The sequence below is a fragment of the Chelonoidis abingdonii genome, chromosome 1 (genome assembly GCF_003597395.2).
Source record: "Chelonoidis abingdonii isolate Lonesome George chromosome 1, CheloAbing_2.0, whole genome shotgun sequence".
Taxonomy (NCBI): Eukaryota; Metazoa; Chordata; order Testudines; family Testudinidae; genus Chelonoidis; species Chelonoidis abingdonii.
In genome coordinates this window covers 368,097,150-368,119,334 of record NC_133769.1, presented here as the reverse complement: position 1 = coordinate 368,119,334, position 22,185 = coordinate 368,097,150, and the positions used below count along the sequence as shown (strand labels likewise).

The 22,185-nt window shown below is 44.3% G+C and overlaps 1 protein-coding gene across 4 annotated transcripts in view; it reads left to right on the top strand.

Moving 5' to 3' along the window:
* Window positions 1-18,770, top strand: part of NUP98 (nucleoporin 98 and 96 precursor) — a 60,070-nt gene extending 41,300 nt beyond the window's left edge. For all 4 annotated transcript variants that reach the window (XM_032767109.2, XM_032767111.2, XM_032767110.2 and 1 more), the window contains 9 exons: window positions 228-497; window positions 1,562-1,719; window positions 2,464-2,607; window positions 6,643-6,785; window positions 7,671-7,892; window positions 10,272-10,513; window positions 14,584-14,738; window positions 15,335-15,446; window positions 17,109-18,770. In XM_032767109.2, coding sequence (XP_032623000.1) covers window positions 228-497; window positions 1,562-1,719; window positions 2,464-2,607; window positions 6,643-6,785; window positions 7,671-7,892; window positions 10,272-10,513; window positions 14,584-14,738; window positions 15,335-15,446; window positions 17,109-17,326 — 1,664 coding nt within the window. In that variant the 3' untranslated portion in view covers window positions 17,327-18,770. The remainder of the gene's footprint in view (window positions 1-227; window positions 498-1,561; window positions 1,720-2,463; window positions 2,608-6,642; window positions 6,786-7,670; window positions 7,893-10,271; window positions 10,514-14,583; window positions 14,739-15,334; window positions 15,447-17,108) is intronic.
* The last annotated feature ends 3,415 nt before the right edge of the window (window positions 18,771-22,185 follow it).

Genomic DNA, 22,185 nt, shown 5'->3' with positions numbered 1-22,185 from the left:
GCCACCTCCTTTCATTTTATTGACTTTAAAATGGCTGGATCAGATGCATACTGGGCTGATGCATTGTGGGGTGCTAATCAGCTGATATAAATTTAAAAGTAAGTAGTCTAATCCCCTATGAATGTAGGACAAATATAGGACTGACACAGCCCCCTCTACAGCATTTTTCCAAATTCCTGGTACGTATGTCTCTCTCCTTTGTGACCACTTAATTTTTTGTTCTCCAGCTGTGGTTAAGTACTGGTGTTTGACATGGATGTTGTGTGAGGCAATCTGGGGACACCTGAAGGAGTTGGAAGCCAGCTTGGAGGAGCCCAGTGAGTACACTGTAACCCTGGAGCGCAGGAAAGCCTTCTCTCGCTGGTTATCACAGACTGCAGCAGCACGAATTGAAGAGGAAGTCTCACTGTCCCAGCATGAGAATCACATAGAGGCTGTATTTAGCTACCTTACTGGGAAGAGGATCAGTGAGGCTTGTAGGGTGGCACAGCAGTCAGGTAAGAAGCTTACAACTCACAGCTGACTTTGGGATATACAGGGACTGCTGCATTTTCCCCCCATTGTTACCAAGATCAATGTTAGGTTCAGCCTTACTGCAGAAATTGCATGGTTATTGAGGAAAGTGTACAAGAGGAGCAAATCAGATGTTTCTACTGCAAGTATTTTTGGGGGGACAGAAAAACCGTGGGTCTCCCTCAGGATGGAATCTGGTACAGGGCATTTTACACTTCAAACTCTAATACCTAGGCTGAGGCTTTAGTGACTTCCTACTGAGAGAAACTAACTACTCAGATTTTTGCTAGCTTAAGGCAGAGAGAGGAATAGCTTAGCCACTTTCTGCTGATTTATCTGGGGAACCTTACACCTGTTCTTTGTAACTCATATTCCAGTGTTATAATGTAAATCTGCTGTGTTCAGAGCTTGCTTTCTAGCCCAGTAAATCTGCCTTGAACGTTGCTGTAGTAAAGCAACTGTAATTGGGCCAGTTCTTAGCTCTGTGTTCTGACAATGTGGAGATAGGAAGAGCACATGCTCTGGAAGCTGTTTACTTCCACCATTCTATAATGGCTGTAATCTGTGTGAAGTGTACACCAGAAACTTCCCCTCTCCTTGATTAGTGTAAACAGCAATGACCACTAATATAACTGATTATGGTGTTTGTTTTTACAAGTTATACGTTAAGCTTCTAGGGCTGGGTATTGGTTTTTGAAGCATACTTGTTTGGCTTAAGTGACTACTTCAGCTTTTAACATTACTGACCTTTTTCTTGCCTTCCTGCTTCTTTCTTGTGCTTATGGTTGGTTCTGAAGGAAATCTAATTAGTCTAATTTTAATCTCCATACCTGTGACTTTAGAGGACGAGTTACTTCCATTTTTTTTAAATCCCCTTGTTCACTTGTGGCTGGTAAGTTTTCCTGCCGTCCCGCTGTTCTCACAGCAGTTATTGCATAAGGAACTAGAAAACAGCCTGACTTTCCAAGCCAACCAAACTGCATGTTATAGGACTGTGGTCTGTGATGTCCCAGAGAACTCTGCTGACATGCTATTTTATTTCCTTTAGGAGATCACAGGCTTGCCCTACTCCTCTCCCAGTTGATAGGCAGCCAGCAGGTTCGGGAGCTCCTCACAATGCAGTTAGTGGACTGGCATGGATTGCAGGCAGACTGCTTCATCCAGGAGGAGAGATTGCGCATCTTTGCTCTGCTGGCTGGGAAGCCCGTAAGTCTTGCTGACAATTTGTCACGTCGGTATAATTGAAAGCTAACTACTGCTAGATAGGAAAAATAAATGACTGTCTTGTAGACAAAGGGTTCGCAACCTCTCTTTCTGAGGCCTACCCCAACATGCTATAAAAACTCCATGGTCTGCCTGTGCCACAACTGTTTTTCAGCATATCCAATAGATTAAAAGCCAGGGCTGGTGTTAGTGGGGTAGCAAGCAGGGCAATTGCCAGGGGGGCCCTGCAAACTGAAGTTGCTCAGGCTTTGACTTCAAACCCATGCAGCAGGGTTTCCGTTTCATCTTCAGCGTCATGTGATAGCACTCGAGCTTTGACTTTCTGCCCTCGGCCCCAGTGACTCTTAACACTGGCCCTGCTCTCTGGTATATTTTGGCAGACCCTCTGAAACCTGCTTGTGCCGCCCCTCCTCCCCCTGCCCGGGAGCCTTGGAGCCTTGGTTGAGAACTGCTGTTGTAGACTAGCTTTTGCTAAGTGAAGAGCACATGTTCTAGAGTCGCTGTTAAAAGGGGTGTTTACACTGACTTCCCAACGCATGCAGACCAATGGCATGTGTCCAGTCTCTATTAAATACAAAGGGTTTCATTTGGTCTCTTCCTAATGCATCATTTCAGTGGTCAGTGTTGCTCATGTAATTTAGTCAGAGGCTACAAAACTAAGCATTGCTCATTCTCAGTGTAACATTCACTTCAGATCTGCTTTAACCCTTGCCATCTGTTGTTCAGGTGTGGCAGTTGTCTGAGAGAAAAAGCATTAATGTGTGCTCACAGCTGGACTGGAAGCGTTCTGTTGCTATCCACCTCTGGTATCTGCTTCCGCCAACGGCTTCTATTTCCAAGGCACTTGACATGTATGAGGCAGCATTCCAGGTATGTCATTAACGTCTTTAAAAAAGGGAAACATGGCTCTTCCAGGCATTGCAGCAAAGCAGATGTTCTGCGTGCTCTTAAGAACGTGGCTTATTGTTTAAAGGGCAGCATCCGTTTCTCTTGAGGCTTCATTCAGGATTAATCAGCAAATTGTGGTGGGTCAATCCTATCTTGACCAGAAATGGGTTAGCATTACAGCTAATCCTGAGGAAACTGAAAGTCCCATTTCATCACTCCTTTTACACAAAGGCTGCTTCTTTGAACAAATATCTAAACCGAACTTCAGATGGCAATTTGTGAACAGTTGGCGCAAGCCTTTCAAACCCATGACAAACCTCTTGTTGAGTTTTGAATATTTGTACTTAGCTACATGCACAGCATATAATTAAGTTTGTCGTCTGCCTAACCCTTTCCATTATAGGGCCAGGCCCTGTTTTCAGGCCTTGCTTGTTACTTTGTTAACTTTAAACTTTAGGCAGAAATTTTTGTGTTGGGTGTCTGCCTCAGGCTGAAATTTTTGGAAAACGTAAGCAAAATCAGTTCAGCTGTTTCTCGAGATGAGGCTTGGGAAAAATACATTGATTTACTAAGTTCTTACTACTTTCATTGTAAGCACCTCCGTGCTTTGGAGCAGGGACTTGAAATTTGGATAAAGGGTCACTCTGGTGTAAAGAATACGTCTTGTAACATCCTTGTGAAAATTTGGCCAGGTTATGAGCCTCTGAAAATCACCCTTTTCATGCAGACTTTGAGTTTGGCAGGTAAATTCTCTGATTCCATCTGTACTGAGCATACTCCATGGGCTGAACAGGCTTTTCCCAGCAGTCGGGCTGCAGTGGCACAGCACACGGACTGAGAGTGGGGAGACTCTGCAGTGTGCTCAGTGCTCCACCTGCTGGTGCCTTGGCAGCAAGAAGGAAACTATCTGACTGAAATGCAGATGGGTGCAGAGACATCCGGAGGGCTGGCAAGTGGGAGACTAGAACGAGGAACCAGTTAGTAGGTGGTGGGTGAGTGGTCCAGGGGTGGACTAGGCCAAGCACAAGCTGGAGGAGCTGAGGAAGATGGTTCTGTAATAGCTAGAGTACTCTCCCTGAGAACATAAAGTTGAACCCTGGATTTCTGAATCTCTGCATTCCTCTGCTGTCAGCAAATAGCTGTGATACCTAGGGGCAAAATGTGTTTCAGTTCTAGTGCCTGACTCTGAGAATGACAGCCTGGCAGCTACTAAAGTGGCAGAAGTCTCTGTTGTGGATCTACAGGTTCTAATCCTTGTAATGAACCTTGATGAAATTTCTTCTTTTAATTTGGCTTTTTTAAAAACCTAGGAAATGACACACACACACAAGGTACATTAAAAGAATGTCTGCAAAATCAAGCTTTCAAAAGTTAAATGGTCCTGCAATTTTAATTTAGTTCTTGTGCATATGCATTATGATTAAAACTGCGAGTTTGTCACAGAAGTCATAGATTCTGTGACTTTTTCAGGGACCTCCATGACTTCTGCAACAGCTGGGTATGGGTGGCCCGAGGGGTGCTTGGGCAGCCCCATGGCCAGCCACTGCTGGGGCACTCGGGCCACTGCTGGGGCACTCGGGCCACTGCCCTCTTCTTTTCCCCTTCCACCCCCAGCAGCAGCAGGAGTTTGGGTGCTTGTGAGAGGGGGCTCAGGGTTGGGGGTTGAGATGCAGAAGGGAGAATAGGGCTCTGGGCTGTGCTTACCTTGGGGCTGGGAGGGGGCTTCCCGAAAGGGGCGACAAGTCCCTCCTATAGTTCCTAGCTCCGTGCATTGCCTCTGACCGCAGGCACCACCTCTGCAGTGCCTATTGGCCACAGTTTCTGGCCAATGGGAGCAGTGGAACCGGTACTTGGGGCAGGGGCAGCATGCGGAGCTAGAATCTGAGGGAGGGATATGTCGCTGCTTCTAGGGAGCTGAAAGGAGCCAGGTAAGGAGCCTGCCAACCCCCCGTGTCCTCCCCCAGCACGAGCGGGGGTCCCAGTCCCGTCCCCTCCCCTCCCCCCCGAGCACTCGCAGGGCACCCCCGCCCACCCCCCAATTTAGTTGGATATATTTAGTACAAGTCATGGACAGGTCACCAGCTGTGAATTTTTGTTTACTGTCCGTGACTAAAACATAGCCTTAATTATGATAGTATGTGATCATGTAATTAGACTCTTTTCCACAGATCCTCTGCCTCTTTCAGTGCACAGGATGATGGATGGTGCTCTGATGGATGGGGATGAATCAGGATTGTGTAGTGAAGGAAACTGTCTGTGGAATCCCTGCTTCTTTTGTTGCATAATGAATAGACAGAGGATTGTGGGAAGAAAGGATGGTTTGCTTTTAAGTGATTTGAGCGCACATACGTTCCACTGCAGGTGTATGTACCCAATGCATTCGAGTCAGACTTTTGCCTGCTCTCTTGCCAGAGAGATCTTTGACCCTGGCACGTTAAGATCTGGGACCGGCTCCAGCAGCTACAAACTTACTTCTGGGCTGCAATAACTCTGCCATATTATGCGTCTTGGACTGCTCCGAAGCCCTCTGGACATGTAGCAGCCACACAATCCCAGGAAGAAGTCACCTTCAACTCCTGTAGCCACTTTGAAGCTCCTGCAGAACCACTAAGTCACCCCATGTTTGGAGTCCACAGACCAAGAGCAGCCAGTGGAGGAACCCCTGGATATTCCTCCTCACATATTGACAATGGATATTTACAAAGCAGCCATGTGGTCATCAGTACATACTTTTCTAGATACTCTGCCATCAGTAAAGGTTTCCAGGTGATGCCAGTTTTGGCAAGTCAGTCTCTTCAAATAATCTCAAGTCTGACCACCTGCAAGAGTACTGATGGTGTTTCACAGTGGAATGTCTATATGCACAATCACTCACTTACTTGTACAGTAACTATTCTTCAAGATGCACACATACATGACACTCCCATCAACTTTGGATATTATTTAGCAGTGCAAAGAGTTGTAGAGGGAGGCAGCAGCAGCCATGCCCCTTTTATGTGCTCAGCTCTGACCATGAGGAAAGTGGGGTGCATGCACCACCTAGTGGTACTGTTGGCAAAAGTCTTTGACTTGCATGCATAGGGCGTGCATGCACCTACAGTGGAATGTGTGTGCACAATACATCTCAAACAGTTTCTGTACAGGTAAGTAACTGTTTGGGGTTTTTGTGATTTAGGCAGTCAAATACTGTCATGGAGAACTGTCTGCTGTCCCTTCTTCTGCCACAGGGTCCATATTTGATGCCAGGCAAGCCACCTAAACCAGACTTTTCACAGGTAGCCACTGTGTGTTCCTCAATTTGTTTAATAATGCATTTGCCTTGTTTCTCCATCTATAAAATGGGGATAATACATTTCACCTGAAAGGGATGTTGTGAAGATAAATTCATCAACGTTTGTGAAGCTACAATAAGTGCTATAGAAAAATCCTTGAGGAAATCAGCTCTCCGTTCAGAGAATGGGTTTCAATAGCATTCAGCTTATAAGGCCTAGAGCAACACATTGAACAATGAAGATAAAACAAAATATGGGATGCTACTCAATGAGCATCATCCAGCTTGTGTACTGACTGAGGCAGTGGTCTTGGGAGGAAAAAGTATGATCAGGTAATTTCTGTATCCTAATGCATATGCACAAGGGGGCCAAATGAAGATTGCGGTGCAGCCTTAATTCTGGCACTTCCTTACTTTGGTGTGCTTGATTCTGCAGCCTTTTAAAAAATTTATCTTGTGTATGCAACTTGCTAGCTTTTTAAAACAGCAAACTGAAAATATGTTCCATTACAATGTGAAAGAGCCGGGTGACACTGCATGGGCATTTTAAATAGGTGGAATATAGATAGCTCCCAGAGGTGTCTACTAAAGGCTAGCTAATGGCCACTACATTGGCAGTCTCCCATGTGGGTGTATTTGCTGAAGCAGAAAGCGTATCAGACTCATAATTCACAGGAGTTGTGAATGTGTGCGGTGTATGTAGCAGTGCTGTCACTAAGTATAGTCTGTGGTACAATACTCTACAGAACACCCCGGAGTGTGAGAAATATGCCTGCTGTCCCTTGCCTCCCTACCTAGAGGATTCTGGCTGTGTACTTGAGGAAGATGACAGCACAGAGAGACCCCTGAGAGATGTCTGCTTTCACTTGTTAAAGCTCTACAGTGACAGGTAAATGGGAATCCGAACACCTAAAGAGCCTTTATTGGGTCCATCACTCTCTTGTTCTGCAAATACAGAATTAATTAGTCATAGATGTCTCCTCTCATATGATCTGTCCCTAAGTCCAAGATGTTGGAGGAAACACCACTGGGAGTGAATACTTCCCCACAGGTCTCTGAGGTTTGATTACTCTCCTTTACACCAAATTCCCTGCCTCCTGGAATGCAAACAGAAGTAGTTCAGTACTCCCACCATGCCCAGTTAAGATCTTAACATGTATAGCTTTTTGGGGAAAAGCAGCAAGCAAAATTCTCCCAGACCAAAATTTTCAGCACTTTGTTCCCCAAATAAGACAACCGCTAAGTTAGTGGTATAGCCCATTTGTATCTGGGAGAGAAGTTGGTTCTGAAAAGAGATGAGGCATCAATTTAGCATCTCTCTGAATGTTAGTAAGCCAGGCCACACAAAAGCTTTCTTTTGACAGTTTTGGAAAGGACATTTTATTTGATCAGAAACTAGCAGCCCAGTATAGAAGTCTTGTCTGTAACTATGCTTGTTCTCCTGTAACTTCAGCTTGTGTTCTGAATGAGGGTGAAGTATTATCTTCTGATGTGCAGTTGCCTTTTTTAAAGCTGCTGATAAAATAACGCAGCAGGTGCATATTTCTCAGAGGAAACATGACACTCTGGTTGCAAACTCAAAGAAGCTTGATAGAATATTAACTATTGAACTTATGTTTAAATAGGACACTAACTTACTTCCAAAGGCATTCAGTAAAGAAAACAAAGGAATTGTCAGGAACTAAATATCACCAGTACTTGGATTTGTTATGTGGGCCCAATGAACTACTTGTCTGCTTCTTGTTACTTATATTCTAAATCTATCTCTCGGCAGATGCTATGATCTCAATCAGCTGCTTGACCCCAGAAGTATTACTTCCGACCCCTTGGACTACCGTCTTAGTTGGCACCTGTGGGAAGTACTTAGAGCCTTGAATTATACTCATCTATCAGAGCAGCGTCAAGGAGTGCTGAATGCCAGCTATGCTGCCCAGCTCGAAAGTGAAGGACTCTGGGAATGGGCCATTTTTGTACTGTTGCATACATCCAATACACAGTAAGTACAAGGCAGACTTCTCTTGCTGAGTACCTTGGAAGGAGTATTTGTAGTTGTATACAGCGTGGAGCACTTATCTATGGACACTAGTGGCTTTTCTTGAGGTACTCAAAATGAAACTGCAGAGTGATTGATCGTAGTGTATCAGTTTTAAAATGTGAGAATTGCAAAGTGCCACAAAACTTCCTAGTCTAGGATGTCATCACTGCTAGTAAGTGCTTCGCAAAATGGCATTTACAATTCCATATGCTGCCCTTACAATTACAACTATGGTGTCCACAAGTTAACAAAATGACTTGTTCACCACTCACCTAAATTGCCCAGTGCAGCCTGTCTTTTTTTTTTTTTTTTTCTTTTAGACTGTAAGTTCTTTGCAGCAGTTTTATATCGTGCTGAGAGCATTGTTAGAACTAAATAGTGATTGCTGCTCTGAGTTGAAACCTGGTCTTCTAGTTGGCATGGACTACACCACTGCTTTGTAGAATGCTAATACTCTTAGATCTGACTTATTTGAAAGGATAAGGAATTAGGAATACACAGATGACGATGTCATTAAAATGGCATTTTTTAGGGGTGTAGTTTTTGTTAATGAATAAACTAAGTAGTGCCAATAGTTTTCTCATTTGAGGAGTGAAAAGAGTTGGATTAATTTTTGGCTGGTTACCAGGACTTGGTGATTTCAGAACAGAGTTGTACAGAATATAATTGAGTGGGGTGTTTTAAAGGGACATAGTCGATTGGAAAATCACATGTCTGAAATGTGTTATTTTGCTAGAAAAAGGACAAGGTGGTAATATCTTTTATTGGACCAACTTCTTTTGGCGAAAGACAAGTTTTTTGATCTTAGCTCTTCAGGTCTGATTAAGTTGTGTAACATCTAACGTTATTGTAATTCATAAGTTAGCCAAAAATTGTTTTCAGTTCATTAGTCTACAGTTAGTTTTGACCATAGTGGGGGAAAAAACCCTATAAACATCAGCAAGAGAAGGTGCACTTTAAAAGTAAAGTAAAATTGAAAAGGAGTTTTAAAAACTATATTTCAAGGGTGCTCTTTCAAGTTCATTCTTTTCATACTGACTACTTAAGAAAATATAATTTTGCATTTCAAGGAAATATTGGAGTCCTAAAATGTACGTAGTCAGTGACAAAATACTTACTCATTAGTTTACCCTGTGTCCAAATTATCTAACTTCTGTGACTGTTACATATCGTTGCTCTGCAGTATTAAGAGTAGTTATTCAGACCTCAGTGGTTCAGGAGCCAAATTAGAGATCAACATTACTCAAAAGAGCCACAGTTGTGTGAATTCCTGGTTTCATTTACTATTTTATATTTATATGTATATTGTCACAGCAAAATGACTGAACAATATTCCAGAATTGGTTAATAACATAGTAAAAAGGTCCTGATTGGTTGTTAGTTAAATCACATAGCGTTTTAATATCATGTGCTGCAAAGAGCCACAGGAGATGCATTAAAGAGCCACAGTCCTGAGTATCACTGTTGTAGAGCCAATCCAGTTATGGCCAAGTGAGCTGTGGGGTCTTCATCTGTCAAACCTGTTCACTTAGTTCTCATTTGAAGAATCTCTTTATCACTGGAGATAGGAATTAGAGCATAATTTGACACTCTTCAGTGGGGTCTCGTCTCACTTTTTTAATGTTGGAATCTAGGCTTGTTGGCATTTCTTAGTGTCACACACTTATGATGTCACCTTTATCACTTTTGCTTGTAGGTGTTAGGAGTACTGAACTCTCAAAACTGTCTGGCGACATCTAACTAACTTTTGTGTGTGTCATACTAACCATAAATGGATTAATCCATCTAAAACAGTGGCCCCCAAACTTTATTACATTATGCCCTCCCTTATCCCTCTCCGTGTTCCTTTCCACCCCATCCTCTGAGGGGCCAGGAGTGGGGCTGCAGCTCTGGGAGAGGGAGCCGAGGCTGGGGCCACTGCGGAGTGGTGTTTCCTCCCCAGCCCTAAATGTTCCTCTGCACCCCATAGTTTGGGGACCCCTGGTCTAAAAAATGCCTTTAAAATGGCTGCTTTCTGCTAGAACTCTATTCCAGATAACTCCGCCCACTCACTTATCACTTCTTGCCTTTGTTTAGACTGCAGAATAGGATCATTCCCCTCAAAAGGCTTCAGTGCTAAGAACTGATATGCAAGGGGAAATTATGTATGGCTAACATGGATTGCTTCTTATGAATTTGGGAGTCATTACTTGCGTCATAGCTATAGACATCTTAATACTAATTAGAGATATTACAAGTGACTGCTCACAAAATATGCCCATTCTTAGAGCTCTGATTTTTGAGGGTGAAACATGAAATGATGGCCTGTTTGCATAGCTAGTTGCTGTCTGTTCCCATTAGCACACGTGAGAAAGCAGTGCGTGAATTCTTAAACCGCCACTGCATGCTGTCGGAAACGCCAGAATCCTGGACAAAGGAAACTTTCCTGACACAAAAGCTCTGCATTCCACCAGAATGGATTCAAGAAGCTAAGGCAGTTCGGGCAAGGATGGAGGGAGATAAGCATAAAGAGGCCCTCTACTTGTTCAAAGCTGGACACTGGAACCAGTGTCACAAACTGGTCATCAGGCACTTAGCCTCAGGTGAGATTTGTCTCCTAGCTTTGTCATGTGGCTTCTGCATGCTGGAAGTGGCTGTCAGTAACATTAAGTGGGTCTGTTAGCTGTATTAAAGTAAATCCGTTGTTTGGTACCCTGATATAGAAGTCCTCCATATAAAACAGAGCATGGGGGTGATGCATACTTAACTAATATGCCCCAGCCCTGACTTCCAGGGATCACTTCTGGGGTGAAGATAGTGGTCCTCATTCCCACTGGGCTCCTGGCCCCTCTGGACACTCCTTTTTCTAGGAATTGAGCTTGTACAACAAATTCACTTCGAGTGGTTGCACATGTCCATTCCACTTCAAGTGTGTGCATGCTCAGTATACCAGAGCCAGAGATGTTTCTATTTTGTGGTACCCATCGGAGTGACCCATGTTCCTTCAGCACACTTGTGCAACTGACTTAAGGAGTAAAGGGGAGAGCTTCCCTGGATCCACCTTTGACGACTTCTTACTGCCTGTGGTTGGTAGCTCGACCATTTCGCTTTGTTTTCTACACTTTCCCTATCAGTGGTTTCCCTGTGTATTTCTGTATAGTTAACGAGTGTGTTTTCTGATTTATAGCTACTTGTTCCTATACATAGCCTAGATTTTCTTTCTTTCTTGTCTTAGTTTTCTGGCTTCAAGTCCCTCTTATGCTAAGAGGGTAGATTTCAAGCTATGTACAGAAAAGGACAGGGAGGTGAGATTGCGCCACGTGCTTATTGGAAGCTGGCTTATTGTCCACCTTCTCAGCCTTCCTGCTCCAGGTGCAAAATAGTGTACTTTCATCTCAGCTAGGAGTGCCTCTCTGGATGTAGCTCCCTCCTCAGTCCTCAAGAAGATAGTTCGAGGGAAGGCATTGATCCCCTTCTCTGGCACTGAAGTAAAAGCACAAGAAATCCAGGGAGCACTATTCTTCTAAGTTTGGTAAATCAGATCTTGGCACCAGGAATCTTGCTCTCCTGTCATTTACCAGCAGAGCAGTGGAAAAGGCTGTCAAAAAAGCAAACAAGATGTTAGGAATCATAAAAAAGGGGATAGAGAATAAGACTGAGAATCTTATTGCCCTTATATAAATCGATGTTACGCCCACATCTTGAATACTGCGTACAGATGTGGTCTCATCTCAAAAAAGATATACTGGCACTAGAAAAGTTTCAGAGAAGGGCAACTAAAATGATCTAAGGGTTTGGAATGGGTCCCATATGAGGAGAGATTAAAGAGGCTAGGACTCTTCAGCTTGGAAAAGAGGAGACTAAGGGGGGATAGGATAGAGGTATATAAAATCATGAGTGATGTGGAGAAAGTCGACAAGGAAAAGTTTTATTTACTTATTCCCATAATACAAGAACTGGGGTCCACCAAATGAAATTAATGTGCAGCAGATTTAAAACAAATAAAAGGAAGTTCTTCATGCAGCACATAGTCAATCTGTGGAACTCCTTACCTGAGGAGGTTGTGAAGGCTAGGACTAGAGCAGCGTTTAAAAGAGAACTAGATAAATTCATGGAGATTAAATCCATTAATGGCTATTAGCCAGGATGGGTAAGGAATGGTGTCCCTAGCCTCTGTTTGTCAGAGGGTGGAGAATGGATCATTACTTGTTAGGTTCACTCCCTCTGGGGCACCTGGCATTGGCCACTGTTGGTAGACAGGATACTGGGCTGGATGGACCTCTGATCTGACCCGGAACGGCCACTCTTGGCCTTGGCTACACTCACACTTTATAGCACTGCAAGTTTCACGCTCAGGGGTGTGAAAAAACACCCTCCTGAGCGCTGCAAGATACAGTGCTGTAAAGCATCAGTGTAATCAGGGCGGCTGCACACTACACCCGTAAAGGATGTGGTTTACATGCAGTACTGGGAGAGCTCTCTCCCAGCGCTGCCGCTCCGACCACACTCACGGCAGCGCTTTGAAATTCGAAGTGTAGCCATACCCTTATGTTCTTATGTGGACTCTTACTGCGGTGCCAACATTCTCAGGGAAGCAACTGTCAGACCAAGGTCTCAGGGCAATGTGGCAGCAAAAGACTTGCCTTATGCTTCTGGTAGGGGATTCTCCAGGCATGTAGAGGGTAGGCCTCACCACTGTCCGGCACACTTGCTGCCAGCAGACGGGTCCCATGTTGTTTCCAGGTAGGGGCAGAAGTTTGCAGTACTATTGATGATCAAGTCCTCAGAACATTGCAACTCTTTCTTGTCCTGTCCAGTCCAGGGGTAAGCCTAGTATGTTACGTCTCATGGAAGGGTAAACTGCTGTTTGCCTGTCCTATTCCTCTGCTCCTGAAAATACTGCACAAGCTCCAGCAGGGCCAAGCTCACATAATTTTTATCGTACCAGCCTAGCCTCGTCAGCATTGGTTCTCCAGTCTAAATGCTTGTCAGGAGTTCAGTACCACTACCTCAGGAACTTGGCATAATATCCTAGAACCATGGTCAGATGTTAGATCCCAACCCACGCACTCTTCATTTTACAACATGGATGCTCTGTGGTTAACTGAATATTCTGTGGACATGGAAAACAGTCTTCTAAACATCAGGAAACTGTCCATTGGATATGCTTACATGATGAAGCAGAAGGATTTCTCCATCCAGTTAGTCTCAGCAGATGGGTATTTTGCCAATCTTGGCTATCCAGCATATCCTGGATTATTTGCTTCACCTGAAGCATTAAGGCCTCTGTTCCCTTAGACTTCATCTGGCAGCTATCCTCACATTCCACCCATCAATAGATGGCAGATGAGAGATTTCTAACCCGATGATCATCAGATGCTTAAATGGTGTGGACAGGCTGAAGCCACACACAGGATCCCATCTGTCCATGGGACTTGAATTTGGTACTAGCTGCGCTTGTGGAGTTACCTTTCGAGCTGGTGGCCACCACTTCTTTCTTACATCTGTTTATGAAGGTAGTATTCTGGTGGGAGGATGATGAATTTCTGTGCCCTGGTTGCTGACCCTACATCCGTCCTTTTTTCTTTTTCTTTTTTTTAATAAGGACGAAAGTGTACTTACATCCTCATCCTAAGTTCCTCACTAAGGTGTTTTTTTCCCTCTTAAGTTTCACTTTCACTTTAGTGAAGCCATATACTTACAAGAATATGGCTTAGGAAAAAAGGATGGTAAGAATGAAGAGGCTTTGGTGTTTTTATTTGGACAGAACTAGGTCTATTTTAAGGTCTACATAGCTGTTTATTTCAGTTGTGTGCATAATTAACAGTTTCTCAGTTTCTTTGCAACTGATTTCATTGCGGATTTCATCTGTGTCTGTGCTATGACAGTGCCAAAGTATCCCATCAGGAAGGGTGGTAGCTCACTCCAAAGAGCTCAAGCAGCTCCCTCTTGTTTTTTGGCTCACGGATCTATATGATATTTGTAATGCTGCAACATGGTCATCACCGTATACTTTTACAAGACACTGTGCTATATCCCAGCAATCCAGGAATGATGTGAAATTTGGGTGAGTAGTTCAGTTGTTCAGGTAGACACCGAAACCCTTTTCCAGTCTCAACAGTCCATCACCTGAAATGGAATGGACATCTTCAGTCACCTGAAGAAAAAAAACTGTTACTAACGTCTTCTGTAACCATTCTTCAAGATGTCCACATGTCCATTCCATGACCCATTCACCTTCCCCTCTAAGCGTGCTAAAGGCTCATGAACTGCACCAAGTGGTACCATCAAGGGGAAAAGATCTCTGGCTCTAGTGCACTAGGCATGCACGCACCTGAAGTAGAATGGACCTGTGCAACACATCTCAAAGAACAGCAGCTAAAGAACAAGTAGTATGGTGTTTTGTTTTGTTTTTTTGTTTTTCCTCATAGGCCACAAATTCAGTAAATTTCTGATGGTTACTGTTCCTGGCCAGATTTGAACCTGGAAACTAGGTGTAAGATTGAATTTGTCATTACTAGTCCTTAAGCTACACCCCCTTTGACTTTCTAATATTGTTTAGCTGTTAGCCTTGATAGAAATGTATCAGCCCTCAATCATCCAAGTATCCATCAGCTATACTGAAGGGTACTAGTTTAGAGCAAGAGGTTTCTCATCCAGTTGTCGTCTTCAGATGCTATTATTAATGAAAACTACAACTACCTGAAAGGATTCCTAGAAGATTTGTCCCCTCCAGAGCGAAGTACGCTCATCCAGGACTGGGACGCGGCGGGGCTGGTTTACTTGGACTACATCCGGGTCATCGAGATGCTTGACAGGATTCAGCAGGTAAGCGTGTAAAAATTCTGGTTCTTTCAGTGTTCATGCGAACAGAGTTTGTTTTATTTTTAAAATAGCTGTATGTTCACTATTTACTAAACTCCATCACAGACATGGGCATGTCAGTTGTGTCTTGCATATGTTTGGACACTTAGAAATATACTAGGGGTTTCACAGAATAAGTGGTCTCTGCCCTGAAGAAGTCTTAATTCAACATGACAGAATCAGGTGAGGGGGAGAAAGAGAGTAATGATGACAGGGTAAAACCATGTGTTTACCAGTGGGGCACCCACACATCTTGATGGTGCTGCTGCTTTATCTTTTCCTCACTCAATTTTTTTTGCAAGTTGGACAACAAAAGTTAGTTTTCATCTGCTCCTTACAAACATGCTGCAAAACTAAAACTCCTTTGTGTTGATGGGTTCTTTGGCTTGGATTGGCACAGTCAAGAACTTCAGACTTTATATTCTCTGCTAAGATATTTGTTCTAACTCTTGTTGGCGTGGTAGCCTGGTACAGGAGGCCCCAAAGAGCCTGCAAATTGTTCTTTTTAATTGAAGCCATTCTACTGTATAATTGACTGACTGTCTTGGGTTTGCTTTCAGCTGGATTGTTCTGCATACGAGTTGGAGAGGTTACATACCAAAGTGACATCTCTATGCAATAGGATAGAACAGATACAGTGCCACAATGCCAAGGACCGATTGGCTCAGTCTGGTAAGGCTCTTTGTACAGTATCATAGATACAGTACACACAAGGAGATAGTCAAGCTTCTCAAGGCAAGGATCTTACAACTAGAGGTGTAAAAGGTTAACCAGTAAGCATAGTCTTATTGGTTAACCGCCTTAACGGTTAACTCCTGTGCCAGCTGGAGAGGTGGCGCCCAGCTGGAGTGGCCCTGGCCTTAGCCGCTGAAATGGTCAACCGTTTAAAGAATATATTTTTAATTGTTAACTTTTTAAACAGTATTTGCATCTCAACTTAAACCTACCCTGAATAATACTGACCATCTAATCATAATGCCAGAATTTTGCTTTGGCTTGCATTTCCTGCTGTAGGGCTGGCAGCCTTGGCTGGTGCAGGTAATACATGTAAAGCAGCCACGACAGCAACATTTATCTGACATTTTATTTTACTCTTCTTAGTTTACTGTTCGTCTGTGGCTAACCTGATAGGTGTGCTGTCCCAATGGCCTGTCGGTATTAAGTCCCTGTAGGGCTCTAGAGAGACTCAAAAACAACCTGCATATAAAGCTGCTAATACTGGTACAAAATAAATTGATGATTCTCGGTACCACTGTGAACGTAACCACTCAGCTGCCAGATTGTGATAAATGACTGACAACATTCTGTGTCTTTAGTCATAGCCACAAAGGCGCTGCAGTACCCTGCATGCTACTTGCCACTTTTCTCCTCCTGCCTTTGGAGATTTGCCTTCACACCCATTTAACTAGGGCCATCAGCAACTAGCTGTCAATGATAGATTTCTTCAGTCTTGGTATTCTACCCACTTGCAGCCTAATTCAAGCAGCCACCTAGAGATGTAAGAGTTAGTCACAGAATTTAAGGCTAGAAGGAGACAACCAGATCATCTAGTCTGACCTCTGTCCACCAACCCCACCCAGCACCTGTACACTAAACTCAACTGAAATGAGACTAAAGTATTACAGCATCCAGGAGAATAGACTATTATGGGACACAGGGAGAGAATTAGAGGGACCTAGGTGCACCAGTGAGTGATTTCTGGAATATTCTAATTGTAGAGCCACTTAAGTTGAATGCCACCACTCTGTCCAAAGGTATTAGCTCTCCAGAAGTGCCCTGAGCACCCAAGAATAGGTTAAGGCTGCATCTTCACTGAAGAAGGGTATTTACTCTGGGATAACTTATGCATGTTAGCTTTCCCATTGTGAAAACATAAAGCAGGCAGGACACTTAGTTTTACGATGAGATCAAGTAGTAGAGGTCCTGTACAGCCTGGGGTATGGGGCTGACCTTGCCTAACTAGCTTGCAGTAAACGCTACCAGTGCCATGTTTCTCCACTCCAGATTTTACAGCGAGATAATTACCCAGTAATAGCTATCTTGCTGTAAAAAGATGGAAAAAACCCCAAACACCTTTGTGTCAGTGAAGACAAAGCCTAGGTTTCCTGGCAGGAGCAGGCAGCATTGAAGAGATCAGTGATCAGAGCAGTGGAATGCTAAAGGAAGTATTTGATTGGACACAGAAGCTGCCTGACTCCAGATTTGGCCTTTGCACTGCTGTTTAACTCCTGTTGGAGAGGAGGTTTTCAAATACTCAGCCTGTTAGACCTCTGCTACCTTCAGTCTCTGTGTGGAAGGTGGCTAAATTCTCACTGATTCTCTGCTCACTTGCAGATATGGCCAAACGTGTTGCTAACCTGCTGCGAGTGGTCCTGAGCCTACAGCATTCTCCTGAACCTGCCTCTGACTCCATGCCCGATGTGCAGCGAGTCCCACTTCGCCTGCTTGCTCCCCACATTGGCCGGCTTCCCATGCCAGAGGACTATGCCTTGGAGGAGCTGCGCAATCTCACGCAGTCGTATCTACGAGAACTGACTGTGGTGACTCAGTGAGGCCTGCTTGCCTCTACAGACGGACTCTTTTATCATTTGTTGACCTTTACCCTTGATTTTGGGGTAAACCTCCCCATGGCAGCAGTCTCTGTAGCCACATAGAGCTTTTCTGTAGAGGCGCAAAGTGGCTCCATGTATGGGCTAATGCAGGAGTTTTTGTAACCTGGGGGTGCAGAGTAAGACTTGGACCTCTTTGGTGAGCATCCTCAACTACATGACAGCTTTTCTAGAGCTAATAAAGCACTTCTTGCAGAACCCATCTGCAAGCCAGATTGTACCTGTGGTGGAAAAGTGATAGTTTTGTACATTTGGTCTCTTGGCAGATATTTACTAATCTCATTAGCTACAGCACAGAGGACAGTGAAGCACGCTTCAGGACAATGATTTGGAGTGCACAGACTCAAGCTAGTGGTGCTGAACCAGTTATGCAGATAAACTGTTGATGTCTGAACCAACTGGATGGCTTTTTAAACTGAGCTTTGTTGAATGGATTTGTTCTGTGGGTTGGGGAGAGTAGAGGATTGTAACTTCTCTGAAGTCAGGATATAGAGAGTGGGGTTCTCCCTCTGTTTTAGTAGGGAGGATGGAAACCTGCAAATGTGTAAACCCCCTTGTTTTAAAAGGCAGGAAAGGAAGCTTCTCTGAGTCAGGCCAGAGGGAGCTGACACAGGAGTTGCATGTGCCTTATGGCCTGTTCTGGCCTCTGAAGGAAACAGGCCCAATATGAGTTTATCCATGTGTAGTTTATAGCAAGCCTTCAATAAAACAAAGGAACTTTGTCTTGAAATGCTGGTTTCATGAATCCAGGCCAGGTGCTTCTAATTGAGAGCAAACTCTCTGTGCTAGAATTAGAACACCATCAAGGGCTGGCTCACCTGAAAAGCAAATAGCCTGGTTATCGAAGGCTTTGGCATTTTTAAATTCGCTCAAGTTTTTTTTTAAAGCAGCAGCATGTGGGGTGGCTTCCTGTGTAGATTCAGGTACACAGCATTTACTGCACACTCTCACATTGCATCAGGGCTGTTTTGCACTAAAGGAAGCAGCTGCTCAAATCAGTCCATGTGACAAATTGTTTTTAGCCCAGAACGTGCTGTTTTGTTTGTTTTTTTGCTGTGTAGCTGGATTACATCACTGAACAGAAATGTCATCAAGTGTAAGAATATCCTGCAAGTGAACTGCTGGTAACATCCAATTTACTATAGTTTGTACAGTCTTTACTTTTACTGTGTTTAGAAGCTGATTATTTTTGGAAAAATAAAGCTTGTCTATTGGTCTTCTCTGTAATACTGCTGTCTGGCCACAGCCAGCCAATCATTGATAATGCTGGCAGACAATGAGGTTTAACCTGTTAGGTGCTTCTACAGATTGGCTCATCAAGGGTCTTTATGCATGTGGATTATGTAAAGGTTTTTATTAAAATTATAAATAAATGATCTAGATTATTTTCCTGTCTGTTTTTCTGAAAATACTTTCTAAAAAAATAAATAATGTTTATAGCATTCCAAAGTTTTCTTTGCTTTTTAAAAATGGATTGATTTCCAGGCCGTTTCCAGTGAGAGATCTGAAATCAGTGCCTCTAGTTAAACACGTGTGACTTTCCCCACAAGTCCTGTGAGGAAAGTTCCCAGCTCCAGTGGGGGCCTTGGAAGTATTTAGCAGTAGTAATCCTAAAGGCAGACTGGTGGAGCCAAACTGGCCACCTTTTTGGTCTGATTCAGGGCAGTTACAAACTACTGGTGTGTAGGTAATTAAAGAATTTCTTCTTTTCATGGCGTTAGGTTCCTTGTTTAATTTCATTCTCAACATCTCAATTTTGTGCCGAGTGCTTATCTTTCCTCTTCTGTTATTAGTTTATCACCCTTCTGACTACTCTCATCTCTAATTTCTCTGTAATAGAATTTCTATATCCATCATTTTCCTCTGGACTTGTTTCTTCCATATCCTCTAGAAAATGACACAGTAGTCAAAAATATGGAATGCTGTTGACTTATAGACATTGTATTTTCCACTTGGCATTTCATGTTTCCTTTGATTCTGAGGCATGTAACTTAGTTGCTCAGTTCCTCATGGGCTTTGTCTTGGTATGCAAATTTAGGCCAGATCTCACTTGGATATTAATGAGTACGCACTTGGGAGAACCAGTTGTCCCTCACAAGCCAGAGTCAATCAGTGAAGGGGTCTCAGTTTTCAAAATACTTGCTCACTGATCTGGGTTCTTATAAAAATTTTGATTATTTACCTACTCTTTTCTCTTTCAGTCTTGACTCCTGAGTTAATTTCAGGAGTGTGAGGTCTGGTTCTTTTATATTCAACACCAGCACTCGCATGGAGGTATGGGAGAACAAGGTGTGAGTGGTGCATCATTTAATATTTGAGTTGTCCCTAGCCTGTTTGCCAGAAGCTGGGGATAGGTGACAGGGATGGATCACTTGATGATTCCCTGTTCTGTTCATTCTCTCTGGGACACCTGGCATTGGCCACTGTCGGAAGACAGGGTACTGGGTTAGATGGGCCTTTGGTCTGACGCAGTGTGGTCTGTCCTATGTTCTTGTGTTGTGTTCTGAGTATAGCATGTTTATTGCAGACAAAGCGCTTGTCACATGGGGAGTTTAAACTGGACTAAGTCGAGAATGCGGTTTGAAAATATGTATACCTGACACAATTCATTGTAGTGCCCTGACTCTGCATTTATTGCAAATTCTAGAGTCCTTTTCAAAGAGTTAACTTTGCTGTGAATCTGGTTATTCCAGTTTATTTGTATGCCTGCAAAGCTATTGTTAACTGCTTTGGCATTGTTCTGCATGCCTCAAGCAGCCAAGATCTCAATTTTTGTCACCATCTTGGGAGACATCGGTGCAGGAAGTTCTAGTGGCTGGCCACTGGAATAAGGACCTTATTGTGGACATGGCTAGTTGAATGTTTGCGAGGGGCTTATGACTGAGATGCCAAACAATGCTGGATAAAGAGCAAACAGCTCAGGAGCACCTACATGAAAATGCTGGATAGCAGGAAAAAATCCAGCAGGGGGCATGTAACCAGTCCATTTTTTGAGGAGCTGCACAGGATTTTACATAACCACATGGCCACCTATCCCAGGCAGCTGGCGGGGCGTCCCCTGAGGCTGGGCAGCAAGATTCATGGGAGGATGAGCACCAGGAGGCCAATAGAGCTCCCTGGAAAACCAGGATCTCTTCTGACTTCGGACCCTGACGCCAGCTAGGTAGTGAGCCTGTTTCTCACCCTGCAGTAAGCCAGAATGGGCTGAGGAGGATGATCCTATAGAGGGAACTGCAACATGTAAGTCTCTAGAATTTTTAAAATTAGTTTTTTAATTGTGCTACGCTGCCGTGCTCGCGTCTGTTTCAGCTGCTCCATGGCCATGGCCACAGCCACTACAGGAGGATGTGACCTAGAAACCTTTCTGAGTCTGAAGTCACCACCTCCTTCCCTTTCTTGGCCCATGCTGTCCTCTCGGCGCCCCCTCCCCAATCCACCTTTCCAAAATGGCATCTACTCTGACTAAGCAACATGTCCATCTCATGCCAAAGTCCCAACTACCAACCGTTCAGGCCCACATGCTGAAAGGCACAAGCCCATGTACCTGTTTTCTTTCCCCCTCTAGCTCACCCAGTGAACGCGCTGTCTCTTCCCCTGGCCAAACTCCCCATTTGCTACCTCAAAATAGTAGACCGCCTTATGGTGCTGCCCACAGCCCCTACCGCTCCCTGCCCCCCCCAATCCCATCCCAGCCTGGGCTCCTCCACCCCACAGCCCCCCCCAATCCCATCCCAGCCTGGGCTCCTCCACCCCACAGCCCCCCCCAATCCCATCCCATCCCCCTCCCCGGTCCATGGCAGATTCTGATAAGGAAAGCGTACTTGTGTGAAGTGCAAAAGTTAGTTTACAGGAAAAGAAGTTTGCTATTCTCACTTTACAGGCAGTAGACATGGACATTGAATGCCCGTAAAGCTATGAAGAGTACACTTCCTACGGGGGTATAAATTCCCTGTAACACACGCTCTTCGACTGGTCACAGTGCATGCTTCATGTGATCATTGCAGAATCCTCTCCATTTTTCTCTACACCTTTGACATATTTGCTGGGGAGATAAAGTTAAAATTTAAGGCTGAGGAAAATGCCTGTTTTTTGTTTGAGTATGAGGACTGGCTGCATGGCCATCTCCCCCAACCCGGGATTGCGCTTGACTCCCGCTCCTGCAGCATTTCTGGAGTGACCCTGTTGGTGAATAACTTTGGAGTGTATCTTGCTGGGCTGCTGTTTGCTTTTGTTTTGTAGTCACCCACCTCAGTGTAATGTCATTGAGAATCAGGACAGCCTTACGGGGATGTAGAAGGGATTACTCGCTCTGTCTTGTCCCTCTCTCCCCCCCCCTCCCCCATTTATCCCTGTTAGCCCTCTGACACGACAATCCCCTCCAAGGCACAGCAAAACTGCAAAGCCAGACCAGGATCATAATTCCCCTCCCCAGACTGAGAACATATTTCATACACACCCCATCCCTCCAAGGCACAACTGCAAAAGCAAACAATGCACACACCATTTAACCAGCTCCCAGGCTCCCCCTAGCCTGAGAAGTATCTCAGCGAGCTAGAGCCAGAAATGAATCTTAAAACATTGCTGGGCCAGCCTTGATATAATCTGAACCCTTGTCATTGTTTTAATACTCAGCTACAGAACCTGCACTGCACTAGACCTTCTTCAGCAGTTGAGTAGGGGGAGAAAATCGGAAAGCTCCTGATGAATTGTTCACAAACATCATTCGAGTCCCAAGCCACGCCCCTCCCCCGAACATGCAGAGAGGTGGAGACAGTGGCTGAGGACAGCAGGGATCACACAGG